We start from the raw sequence: 12,472 nt of genomic DNA, 5'->3' as shown, positions 1-12,472 counted from the left end.
CATGGCCATGTGGACCCCACCTGCGGATGCTGGACTGGCCTGTGCTTTACTATGGGGTGGAGACTGGCATCCCTAATTCTAGCCCTGCTGAAGGAAAGCTCGGACATCTTCCATGGTGGGGCTGACATAGATGGGATCTTGGAAGGGAACCCCCTTAACTTTACATCATCAATAAAATTCTTTCCCCCAGGGCACCCCCAAGAACTCCACTTCCACCGCTAACAAACACACAATTAATACAGGAATGCTTAGGAAAACAGTGCCCGTGCAGAGCACTGACGGAGTCCTCACCCCAAGTCACTGGAAACAATTATCCAAGAAAGACACCACCAGCAGCAGTGTATCCAGCTCCTGAAGTACTTTCCAACGGCTTTGGTATTAGGGATCTACCAGGTACAATGGCATATTTAAATCCTGTTTCCATTTTGATACTTGGGTTGTTGAAAGCATTTTGATTTCAATTTGTGTTCGGTACCTGCTATGTTCCTCACTTGTTTGCAGACTTTTCCCATGATCACAGCTCCCTTCTTGGGGATGTAAATGGATATTGACTTCCTTAGATTTTGCATCTGTATCACTGCTAATTGGCAGGGGAGAAAAAGATGAGAAAAATAACTAAATTATGTACATTTTTGTTTTGAATGGAAGTAATCAATAACTTTCATTTGGACATTTAGGGCATAATTTCTCTCAGGTTTCTGATATCTTTGTAAGGCATCTAAAAAGAAAAAAGTAACCAAGTCACACTTTTCAAAACTGAGTAAAACCTTGGATTAGAAAAGAATACTAAAACCATTCTATAGGTTGTGTCGGAACTCTAACCCTCTTATAGACAAGTGCCCATGCCTTAGAATAACATATTTCTCTATTCCCAAGCTATATTGATTAGTAAATACTGGTACAACAGGATTGTGACATTTAACTGGCTTTGCGCTGCAATCTTACACAAGGCTTCCTTTCACCCCCATAGTGAAGATATACGTTCTGTATTTTGTACAATACCTATAGTATGGACAGTAGCAGTTGTCATGAAGGTACGTAAGAACTGATAGTAAAAGAAGTATTTAATTACTTTTAAATATCAGTAAGAATAGTCATGTATAAATAACAAAGCTAACATTTTGTGACATTCATTATAAGAGAGGCACTGTGTTGCCGTAGGAGCGACTATTATCTTATTTTTCTGGCAAGGAAAATGAACTTTAGAGAGACTAAGTATCTTGCCCAGGAATCAAAGCTAGTGAGTGAGTATGAGCATAGGTCTTAGTGATTGCAAAGCCCATGGCTGGACTGACCGTTTTTTGCGCTTTAGAATCACCCAACAGGAAACAATGATGGGTATAATAAAGATGACCACACTGGAGGATATGCCTAGGCAGTAAAACAAGGTAATTAAGTGCATGCAAAATACAACCCATAGCTTTTCATCTCTATCTTCGTATCTAGTCTCTCTAGAGCAGAGGTTCTCAACCTGTGGGTCGAGACCCCTTTGGGGGTCGAACGACCCTTTCACAGGGGTCGCCTAAGACCATCCTGCATATCAGATATTTACATTATGATTCATAACAGTAGCAAAATTACAGTTATGAAATAGCAACGAAAATAATTTTATGGTTGGGGTCACAACATGAGGAACTGTATTTAAAGGGCCAGGTTGAGAACCACTGCTCTAGAGGTTGCCAATGATTTTTTAAAAATGTAACTAAGTTCTGGTTTAAAAAACACAGACACAGGCTTACCTTTACGATTTCCCCTTTGGCTGGCATTTCTCAGTGGTTAGAGCTCAGCCCGTGTACCAAAGGGTCATGGGTTTGATTTCTGGCCAAAGCCACCTACCTGGGTTGCAGGTTCGATCCCTGCCCTGGTTGGGGTGAGTCTCCTCCCCCACCCCCAACTCTCTCTCTTTAAAAATCAATGGGAAAAAATATCCTCCGGTGAGGATTAACAACAATAACAAAAAGATCTCCCCTCTGCTCCTTGTCTAATCCAGCTCGTTACTGTCACTTCTATAGGGTTAAGGGTAAGGAGTGAGCAGAGCCATTCTGCAACCTGTAGTCCAACAGCAGCCTTTCAACAACATGTGAGAACAGCGCTGAGACTCCTGGGTTCCACCTCTCAGGCCCTGCACTTCTCTTGTGTGAGGCACAGGAGCTATTCTATGCAACAAACTCTGCCAAATCCCTCTGAAGCCGACTCTCTCATAACACTATTCCTCTTCCAGACTCAGATCCCAGAAACGGGCTTGGTGGTCTCTGTGGCTCCAATTTGTGCAGGTGAGCCTGACTGCCCTGAAGAATATTCCCAGGTTGTATTCTCCAGCTACAGTAAAAGAAGATGAAGGACTGGTCATCTTTAATGGTTCAAAGACAGTGCAGAGCCTCTGACGGAGGACACTCTATAGGCAGGTGAGGATACCAGTTTCATCACACCGTGGCCTGAGTCTATCACTGTCTCCTTTCTAAATGAAATCGTAATGTAAGATTTTTTTTAAAATATATTTTATTGATTTTTTACAGAGAGGAAGGGAGAGAGATAGAGAGTTAGAAACATCAATGAGAGAGAAACATCAATCAGCTGCCTCCTGCACATCTCCTACTGGGGATGTGCCCGCAACCCAGGTACATGCCCTTGACTGGAATCAAACCTGGGACCTTTCAGTCCGCAGGCCGACGCTCTATCCACTGAGCTAAACCGGTTTCAGCTCAATGTAAGATATGTTGACCTCTCTTTTTACATTTCATTCATTATAAGTGGATACTTACTGTTAAAGGTGCTGCAGTTTCTCAGCAAACCCTTCATAAAACTTACCAATAATGCGAGCATTGCGTCGGCCTAAAAGGAAGACAAAGATCACAAATGCATCAGTCAAGCCCTCAACGTGATTGAACAGGAGCCCTCAGCCAATGACAATTTGGCCTCATTTTTATCATCGCACAGTCCAATTTTGTTCTAATTTAAAAAACCATTGGTTTTACTGAGATAATCTCATTTTATCTTCTGTAGTCAGTGGTCTGTTTCCTTTCTTTTTAACTTACCATTTTATCATAAAATTAATAAAACTACAGCAAAGAATGTATAAAACAGAACAAAGAAAAATATCACACATAATTCTACCACCATGAAATGCTTTGGTACATTCCCTTCTAGAACATGCTCCCATACATGTAGGTTTTTACATATTTATAGCATCTCTTTACCTACCTAACCTTTGAACAGTGGAATTAAGCTCTCAATCAATATATGTTAATTTTTACCACCACAACTACCACTACTGCTACTGGTGTGATAATAATATTAACTCTTCATTATATTTGTCCCATATTTCTCATCTGTCTACTGCTTTCTTACTTTCCAAAATACTCACATAAGCTGTAAGTCAAATTTGTTGATATGATTTTCTCTATCATATCAAAACGTTCAAAGAATTTAAGTCTTCTTCCAGAGGTTTGATAAATAAATATAATTTACGTTAGCTTTTATATTGACTTTAAAAACTTTAACTCTCTAATACATCTGGTACTTTTTGTAAGATAAAAAGTCCTCAATTTGTTTCCATCTACCTATGTTATTTGATCATCTTTACCACCTCTGTTATATTTCATCTGTAAGATACTTTTACTTTTATTTATAATAACCTTTATTTTATTAATATCTATTCTGTTTCACTTATAAAAATGAGTCAGTTTTGTGCTACTTTAAAGTGATTTGTGTATTGTGGCTTTATATTTCTTTTAATGTCTGGTAGGGTAGTCCTCCATTATGAGAATTTTCCGTCTTTCATGGCCACATCTTCAAACCCTCTAAAGCAGTGGTTCTCAACCTGTGGGTCGCGACCCCTTTGGGGTTCGAACGACCCTTTCACAGGGGTCGCCTAAGACCATCGGAAAACACTTATATAATAACATATTGTTTTTGTGATTAATCACTATGCTTTAATTATGTTCAATTTGTAACAATGAAAATACATGCTGCATATCACATATTTACATTACGATTCATAACAGTAGCAAAATTACAGTTATGAAGTAGCAACAAAAATAATTTTATGGCTGGAGGTCACCACAACATGAGGAACTGTATTAAAGGTTGAGAACCACTGCTGTAAAGGCATTCATTCATCCAGATAGCTTTTTGCCAAAGTGAAAGTAATTTGATATTCAGGAGGTTACAAGTTTATAATTTGGAAATATCATTTATAAATCAGATTTACTAGCAATTCAAGGGATTAACTATAAAAACATCTTGAACAATCTTGGTAATCACTGCTACAAATAAGAATCATAAGAATATGTGAGGGAGGCCTGGCACTAACTTAGATTAAGGAAAGTTATTCATCGTTAATTTTGCTCATCAGCTCCTTGATGTGTACAAGTTCAGGCTTTAGAATTTTCTATCTAGTTGCCAATACAGCTCAATGACACCTGATTTCTAAATCTGCTGATGTAGTTTTACCAGTTTAGAATCCTGTGGCCTACAGCAGTGAGGGAGACAGGACAGCTGGTCTCAGCACCTTGGAAGGTGCTTCCTGACTCATGCTGAAATTCTTGAAGGCCTGCTCTATATCTGATGGCCTTGACTTTTAAGGCCCCGCGCTATAACTAAATCATTACTGTGGGATGCATGCAACAATAGAGTGATGCAGACCAAAAAGGTTCAGTGAGGTCCCCAAGGAAAGATGAATGGGTTGAGAACTGTGGAGAGAGCAAGGCTTGCTTGGCTCTCTTTGCTAAGGGCGTTTGGAGAAGAATTAGGAGCTTCTCTTGCACTCCTTAGCACTACCACGTTCGATGCTGTAACAATCACACCACATTCGATGACAGTACGGATGAATGAATGAACAGTGCATGATTGGGGAGGACCTGTATTCCCTGTACCTGCTCTTGCACTTACCAGATGTACTAGTACATGTGGCCAGAGGAGGGTCCCATGTGTGATCTGCCTGGCACTGGCTCCGGGGACTGCCTTCCAGAGTATATCCATCTTTACACTCCAAGGTTACAGTATCTCGAAATCGAAATTCTTGCCTCATGTCCAACCCCTTCCAGATTCCATTCGTAAATTTTGGGAGGCTGCATTTTACCTCTGAAATTAGAAAATTGGAAGGAAATTGATATTTTATTGAGAACTTCAGTTGTAACTACCATAATGGAAAGACCTATGACCCCCAAACCTACTTCCCTTCAGCAAATAGGGGTCATGTTTTCAATCAAGAAAAATTGATAGCCCCTCCCTAAATATCGTATGATTTAAGATAAACATTGTATGATTTAAGATTCTCAAACTTTATTTTCCTTGGAATATGGAATGTACTGTAATACACTTTTGATTGTGAATAACTCTGAAACTGGAAAGCTGTGGAAAGATGAGGAGTTAGGATAAGCGTACTCTAGCCTAAATCCACTTGGGTCATACCACAGGACATAGGAAGATCACATTAACTCTCTCTGGGAATACAACAAATACTGCTTTTTGCCTCTCGATTAAATGCCTGTTTCTGGCTCATTTCTACATATAGAACAAAGACATTAGTAAATCATGATTCTGAATTTGAAATATCAGTTTTCAGCTTAATTTATCTCACTTAGCTCAACCTTACTTTGCTGTCTTTCTCCGCCCAGCCACAACGTCTTCGATTTAAGCAAAGCCTGTTTTTCAGTTGTAAAAGTCTAATTTCCTTTGTAAAACCCAATCAGGTAAAGTGCTAATTCTCTCAGTATGGTCTGTGGTCTTTCTACACCAGAATATTCTAGTGGGTTTGTTAAAAATAGACCTCTGGACCCCAACTCAAACTGTCAGAATCAAAAGTTCTTGGGGATGTAGATTAAGAAACTGTCTTTTAAATAAGATTCCTGGCTAATTTTGCTAAGGCTAAAAATAGAAAATGAATAAGACATCTTTGAAGGGAACAGTTATTAAGACAAAAGCAATTTTATGTAAATGAAAAGAAAGCAGCTACTAGGAGAATGGGATACAATTCTCTTATTTTCCGGAAAACTATCCCAGAGTCCTAATCTGAACAGTTAATCCTGGAATGATTCCCTAAATCTTCATACTTCTTATGTAACTTCTAGAGGCCCAGCACACGAAATCATGTGCGAGTAGTTTGCTGCTGCTTCCTGCTGCTTGCCACCCTGCCCGCCACCGCTCATGGCTGGGAGGGAGAGGGACCAAAAGGTGGTCAATGCACCTCATGGCGACTGGTCGAGGGGTCATTCTGGTCGGTACGCTTATGGTCCCTGGCCTTTTATTATATAGGAAAGCAAAGAGGAGCCCTGGCTGGTGTGGCTCAGTTGGTTGGGCGTCATCCCATGCACTGACAGGGCACATGCCCGGGTTGCAGGCTCAATCCACAGTAGGAAGCATGCAGGACGCAGTTGATTGATTGATGTTTGGCTCTCGCATGGATGATTCTCGCTCTTTCCCTCTTCTTTCCTCTCTGTCTGAAAATCGATTTTAAAAATATTTTTTTTAAAAAAGGAGGGGTGAGCTTTTGGTTTCTGCGGAGCCACAGGGACTCTGTAAGTGCCATCCATTCTGGCAAATAACCAAAACAAAGTCACTTGCCATCATTGTGTTGGCCCACTTCTTCTGTGTCTCTCAAATTGAGGGGCAGGAGGCCAAGCCGGATTTCTGAGACTTTTAGGTCAGGGAGGGCCATGAAGTCCTGTAACCACAGCAGCCATAAGACTAACCAACCCTTAACATTACATAGTATTTGAAAAAATGAAAGACTAGAAGAGAAACAAGCAAAGCAAAAAGCCCTTCACTTATAGTTTTGAAAAGTCAAAAAGCCACAGTTAAAAGGAGTCAATATAAAGTGCAGAGTTAGAAAGCAGGAGATGAGCTGGGGTCCAATCCTAGCACCATCACTCCTGTGCTGAGGATCATAGGCTAGTAACTGGATCTCTCTACACCTCAATTTCCTCCTCGGTAAGACAGCAAGAATAATCATCCCACCTCATCAGATTCCTCTGTGGACTAGCACACATCACTTTTGTAAAGATGTCAGTAGCATGCCTAGTCATAGAATATGAATTTTAATTCCACATTTTGCAGCTTTTTAGAATATTGCCAACTAAGGTTTTAAAGTCATATTTCATTTTTGCAAATATAGACAGAATAACAAAAATCATTCCTGGGACTTGGTGCAGGAAAGAGGCAATAAACTCCTTACCTTTGGACTTGGAAGTTATAGTGAGACTCCACACCTGGTCATTCCAGAACTAACTGCTCCGACCTCACTTCTACAGTCCTCACAACAAAGTGCTTCTGGTCTCTTACTGACCTTCCAAGGCAGCGGTTCTCGACCTGTGGGTCGCGACCCCTTTGGCGGTTGAACGACCCTTTCACAGGGGTCACCTAAGACCATCCTGCATATCAGATATTTACATTACGATTCATAACAGTAGCAACATTACAGTTATGAAGTAGCAATGAAAATAATTTTATGGTTGGGTCACAACATGAGGAACTGTATTTAAAGGGCCAGAAGGTTGAGAACCACTATTCTAAGGGTATTTGTGAGGACCATCTGTGATCCTTTAAAGCTGAAATAGTTTATTAGTAAAAGGCCTGGAAAGCATTTTAAATCCGTGGTTGATGTCTATTCTCTCACTGACAATTCCCTCTGTTCTTCCTACTTGGTAGAGGTAAGGATATTTGTGCAGCCTCTCTTCCTACTGTTTGTTCTGCTTTTCGTCTCCTCTATTGATACTCATTTCATCATCCTCTCAGAGAAGATCTCCATCAGCCTTATTAGCCTCATGCAGAAATTGCCCATAAAAACCCAGCAAGAATAGAAGATACCTTTGCAATAATGGTAAACTTGACTCCAGGTTCCCTCATGTGTACAGAAAATGAAGCCTTTCCCCACCAACAGGTAGCCTGGGTCACAGGTGTAGTTGATGATCATCCCAGGAAGATATGGAGATACACGTCCTCCAGTGTGATGCCCATTGTGCACCTTGGGTGGAGGTGGGCATGCTAAGATCAAGAAAAGACTTTCAATTAAACATAGAAGTATGAACACGACAACACATCAAATAATATTTCTGACTCTTAGAGCCACCTAGGCAGACAGGACTCAAGGCACTAAATGTTTGCGGGTCAGTGGGAAGACTAATTAAACATAGACCTCTCAGCCTATGTAGTATGGAACATGTAGTATGTCCTTCACCTGCAGAGTGTACCAGACAGAAATACCACTGGCATCTACAAATCACCCAGCCAATGCTACCTGTCCTCTCTGGAGGACGGAGCTTGTGTGGCCAATCACAGCCACAAAGGAGCTTCTGGTTGCCAGGTACTGTCACTTAAAGCTAGAAATATATGGGAAAGGATTGAGCCAGAGGCCAAGAGCACAACCACCCACTTCACTTCTCCAGGGCAACCTGAGTTCCTTTTGCTAAAGATGAGAAGAAAGGTCAGCAAAATACAGTCATGGGCTGAGCAGAACTCTTAGAAATAACAACAGGAGCACAAATGGCTACATCGGGACTTGCCTAATTATTTCTAGAGCATTACCAATTTTGAAGGAAATTACTCTTACGTAGCATAAAAGCAGCTAGTAATAGAGATGGCATAACCAAATATTTTCACTGGTTTTAAAATATTCTCTATAAACTTTGGGCCTCCCTGATTCTCTCCACTCTCTTCTGCCTCCTCTCCTCACCATCCTACGTTCCTCACCCCAGTGGGCAGGGTCATCAGAATACCACCAGTTGGGGCACAGTGCAGCACCTCTAGAACCATCTGTTATTCTCCTGGCAGGTACTTCTGTGTCTGATATTCATAACAAAGTGATATTCAGAGGAACACAAACTGTCACAATAGAAATCTGGAGGTTCTTGCCAGACGCACTGACCCATATGGGAGGTGGGGAAATGCGTACTGACCGGCAGGACCAGAAAGTTCACAGCGAGGGGCAGGGCCGCTCCAGAGCCCGTGCCCTTGACTGTCACTGGTGCAGCGGATGGTGCGCTCCCCAATGAGACTGAAGGTCGTCCCTCTGTCTGGGTGGGAGTCGCATGTATAAGATATTTCTGTTCCATAGGGAATGACTCTCAGAGAAGTTCCTGTGTGTTTTCCATTAAGGATAGCTGGAGGATTTGTACAAAAGATTTCTAGAAAGAAGACAAGAGCGTAGAGTTTCAATCAAATGATTATGCAATATTGGTATCATGGGACTGTGTTATAAACACATTCTGTTTTGGAAAAATTTTTTAATTGATTTCAGAGAGGAAGGGAGTGGGGGAAAGAGAGATGGAAATATCAATGATGAGAGAGAATCATTGATCGGCTGCCTCCTGTATGCCCCCTACTGGGGATTGAGCCCACAACAGGGGCATGTGACTTGACCAAGAATCCAGCTGTGACCTCGTGGTTCATAGGTCGACGCTCAACCACTGAGCCACATCAGCCAGGTATAAACACATTTCTTTCTATGATAATATAACTAAGGTGCATGCAACTTATATATGTAGAACATTTTTAGAGAAGAAACTAAGGAAGATGAGACAAAGCTTGCAGTTTATTGCAAACATCCAAAAGACCCTCCGGGCAGCTAAGATTTTAATCAATTTGAAAGGTAATTAATTTGTTTTTTTCTTCAGCAACCATTTGATGTCCTACTTTATGTCAGACGTAGTAAGAGTCCTGGGCTGACAATGCAATACAAGATAAACAAGGTTTTGGCGCTCAGGTGTCTGAAGTTCCAGGGAAATCTCTGTGAAATTTGTGAAATGTGGGCTATCATTTGCAGCCGCTGTAAATGTTTCTAGATGACTGAGACCATTATCATCAGTGCCCACATCAAATACACCGTAATGCCATCAGAATGCATTGATTCCTACAGTCAGACGAAAAGGCACCGGGTAGCCTTTTCTTTCTTCTTCTTTCGCTTTTTTCTTTCTTCCAAGATACCAGCTGTCAATTTTTTCCGGCTGTTAGTGTACCTATTTTTAGCAATTCCCTCCCTAAAACTAATTTGATGCTTCTAAACTGATATAAATTGGGGAAGAGATACCCAAGCTTATCAGAATTGTATGTATACTAGTAAACAAGTGAAGGCTTTAGTACATCAAAGAATAATTGGTTTGTTTGTATTTATCCAAAGTTTAATCATAAATTTATTTTCAGTTTTATGTGTGTTGGGAAGGTTGAGTTTGATGAGTATCTGAGTTTTATACATATGGAATGTTCTCATAAAGTTCTACCATAATCACATAAGATAAGCAAATAGATTTCTCACAAGGTAGTTTATCAAAATCCAAATTAAAAATGATTATTTTTCAATCATCAAAAAATGGTATTTTTAAAAAATCTTTCTTTGCCGAAACCGGTTTGGCTCAGTGGATAGAGCGTCAGCCTGTGGACTGAAGGGTCCCGGGTTCGATTCCGGTCAAGGGCATGTACCTTGGTTGTGGGCACATCCCCAGTATGAGATGTGCAGGAGGCAGCTGATCGATGTTTCTCTCATCGATGTTTCTAACTATCTCTCTCCCTTCCTCTCTGTAAAAAATCAATAAAATATATTTTAAAAAATCTTTCTTTGCTTTAGTTAACAGAGTAGGCTAAATCAGTTATGTCTTGGTGAATAAAACACTTTTATCTATTTATCAGTTTCTGAATCTTCAGCATGTTTTATTTAAGCAAGTGGTTTGAATATTCAGGGCACCTCATCTCATTTCAAATATTGACTCACCTCCCTGTACCATACAAATTTATCATATAACACTGTTTTTTTTTAATTTATAACACATCAATTTTAACATATTTTATGTATTCAATTTTTCTGTTTATTTATTTATTTTCTTGTTCGTGGGCAGCCTCCCTAAGTAGAAAATGAACTCCATGCCCGGCCGGTGTGGCTCAGTGGTTCAGCATGGACCCATGAAGCATGAGGTCAGGTTTCGATTCCACGTCAGGGTACAAGCTTGGGTTGCGGGTTCGATTCCCCAGTAGGGAGCGCACAGGAGGCAGCCGATCAATGATTCTCTTTCATCATTGATGTTTCTCTCTCTCTCCCCCTCTCCCTTCCTCTCTGAAATCAATAAAAAAGTGAACTCCACGAGAAGAGGGATATGTCTTCCCTATTCATTACTCTCCCCACATGGAAAGTCTTGACATGTGGCCCTTCCTCAGGACTAAATAACAGGATAGATGAATAGTTTAGATCAGTGAGGGGATAAACGGACATATATATGTAAGAGAAACTAAAAAATAAATGAATAAATACATTTTGGCAGACCTTTGTGCCATCTGGTTTCTCCCTTCATATTCCCCACAAAATTCAGCACTGGCATTAACCTAGTGATTTATAGGCAGCAACATAAGCACAGTGTATAAGATCTGCATGACCTGTTGTGAAATTCTTCCAACAAAATGTATTTTTGTAAGGAATTTGGTGAAAGATCCAGATGACAGGTGAGACCATGAGACACAGCACACAGGAAATAGAAAGGAGAGCTACCCGGGTTGCATGATTGTTCCTTCTACTCACGTTCACACACAGGGACACTGCTGCTCCAACGGCTTTTCATTCCGACCAAGACACAATGGCTAACAGAGCTGCCTTTTAATCGGAACCTAAAGTTAAAGAAGGGGAGTAGCAAATAGGTAAGCAACTCCCATCTCTTTCTTCATCGCATCACTGATAGATACTCAGGTTGCTCCCTTACATCTGAATACCATTTGGCTCTTAGGTTGGGGCCCAGTTGAGAGTCTGTTTATTAGGGACCTGAATTCAGCAGTTGGCAGGAACTCAGAAGCCAAATTATGCTAAAGAATCACTGTATCCTATGATGGGCAAAGCCATCAGAGATGGTAACTCAGTGGTCCTATAGACATCACAGCCCAATGTCACCTCCAGAAGTCACTGAACACAGAGCTGGGCCCCTCTTGAGCCTGGACCCAAACCCCGTCTCACAGACAGCTCTGTGACATCCCACTTATTCTCATCAGTGAATCACGGGGAAAAACAGCTCTCCATCTGGGTGAGCAAAGCAGAGAACATTTACAGAGACTCGACATTGTTCTTCTTGCCACTACATTTGTAATGGCCAGAAAGAGGCTCACAGAAACACACTGAGCAAATGTTCAGGAACAAAAGGATGAGGCCAGGAGGCTTTGTCTCCCTGAAATGCCCAGATTATTGTTGAATCCTGCTGACTTTCTAAAATATGCTCACCTTGACTGGGTAGTAGACTTTGTACACATCAAAGATTCCTAGGAAATTGATAAAATTAACTGCTGTATTGCTCAATCTTGTTACCTCCACAGTGAGTGTGTATTACTTGGAGGCTACTGGTAGATGCATATAAACAGCTAATAATAGCAATCAAACCAATAACATTGGCCAGATGGTCCCAATGTCAATGATATTACCGAAGGGAAGACATATAATTGGATTAAGAGCACTTCTTCACAAACTGTTACAAATTGTACTACTGATTGATTTGAAAGTTTCCTGAAA

At 40.8% G+C, this 12,472-nt stretch overlaps 1 protein-coding gene across 3 annotated transcripts in view; it reads right to left on the bottom strand.

The window, feature by feature from the left end:
* CR1 (complement C3b/C4b receptor 1 (Knops blood group)) overlaps nucleotides 1-12,472 on the bottom strand; it is a 125,503-nt gene that overhangs the window by 62,174 nt on the left and 50,857 nt on the right. Inside the window, exons 24-31 of one of the 3 annotated variants that reach the window (XM_059675375.1) lie at nucleotides 11,501-11,586; nucleotides 8,895-9,122; nucleotides 7,807-7,983; nucleotides 4,891-5,082; nucleotides 2,809-2,832; nucleotides 1,296-1,371; nucleotides 476-580; nucleotides 292-386 (exon numbers count right to left, since the gene is read on the bottom strand). In XM_059675375.1, the coding sequence (XP_059531358.1) occupies nucleotides 311-386; nucleotides 476-580; nucleotides 1,296-1,371; nucleotides 2,809-2,832; nucleotides 4,891-5,082; nucleotides 7,807-7,983; nucleotides 8,895-9,122; nucleotides 11,501-11,586 (964 nt within the window). In that variant the 3' untranslated portion in view covers nucleotides 292-310. The remainder of the gene's footprint in view (nucleotides 1-291; nucleotides 387-475; nucleotides 581-1,295; nucleotides 1,372-2,808; nucleotides 2,833-4,890; nucleotides 5,083-7,806; nucleotides 7,984-8,894; nucleotides 9,123-11,500; nucleotides 11,587-12,472) is intronic. The other 2 variants (XM_059675376.1, XM_059675377.1) reach the window with 2 other exon arrangements.

The sequence above is a fragment of the Myotis daubentonii genome, chromosome 18 (genome assembly GCF_963259705.1).
Source record: "Myotis daubentonii chromosome 18, mMyoDau2.1, whole genome shotgun sequence".
Lineage (NCBI taxonomy): Eukaryota > Metazoa > Chordata > Mammalia > Chiroptera > Vespertilionidae > Myotis > Myotis daubentonii.
Note: the sequence above shows the minus strand (reverse complement) of the source record. Positions and strands in the feature narration are given on the sequence as shown.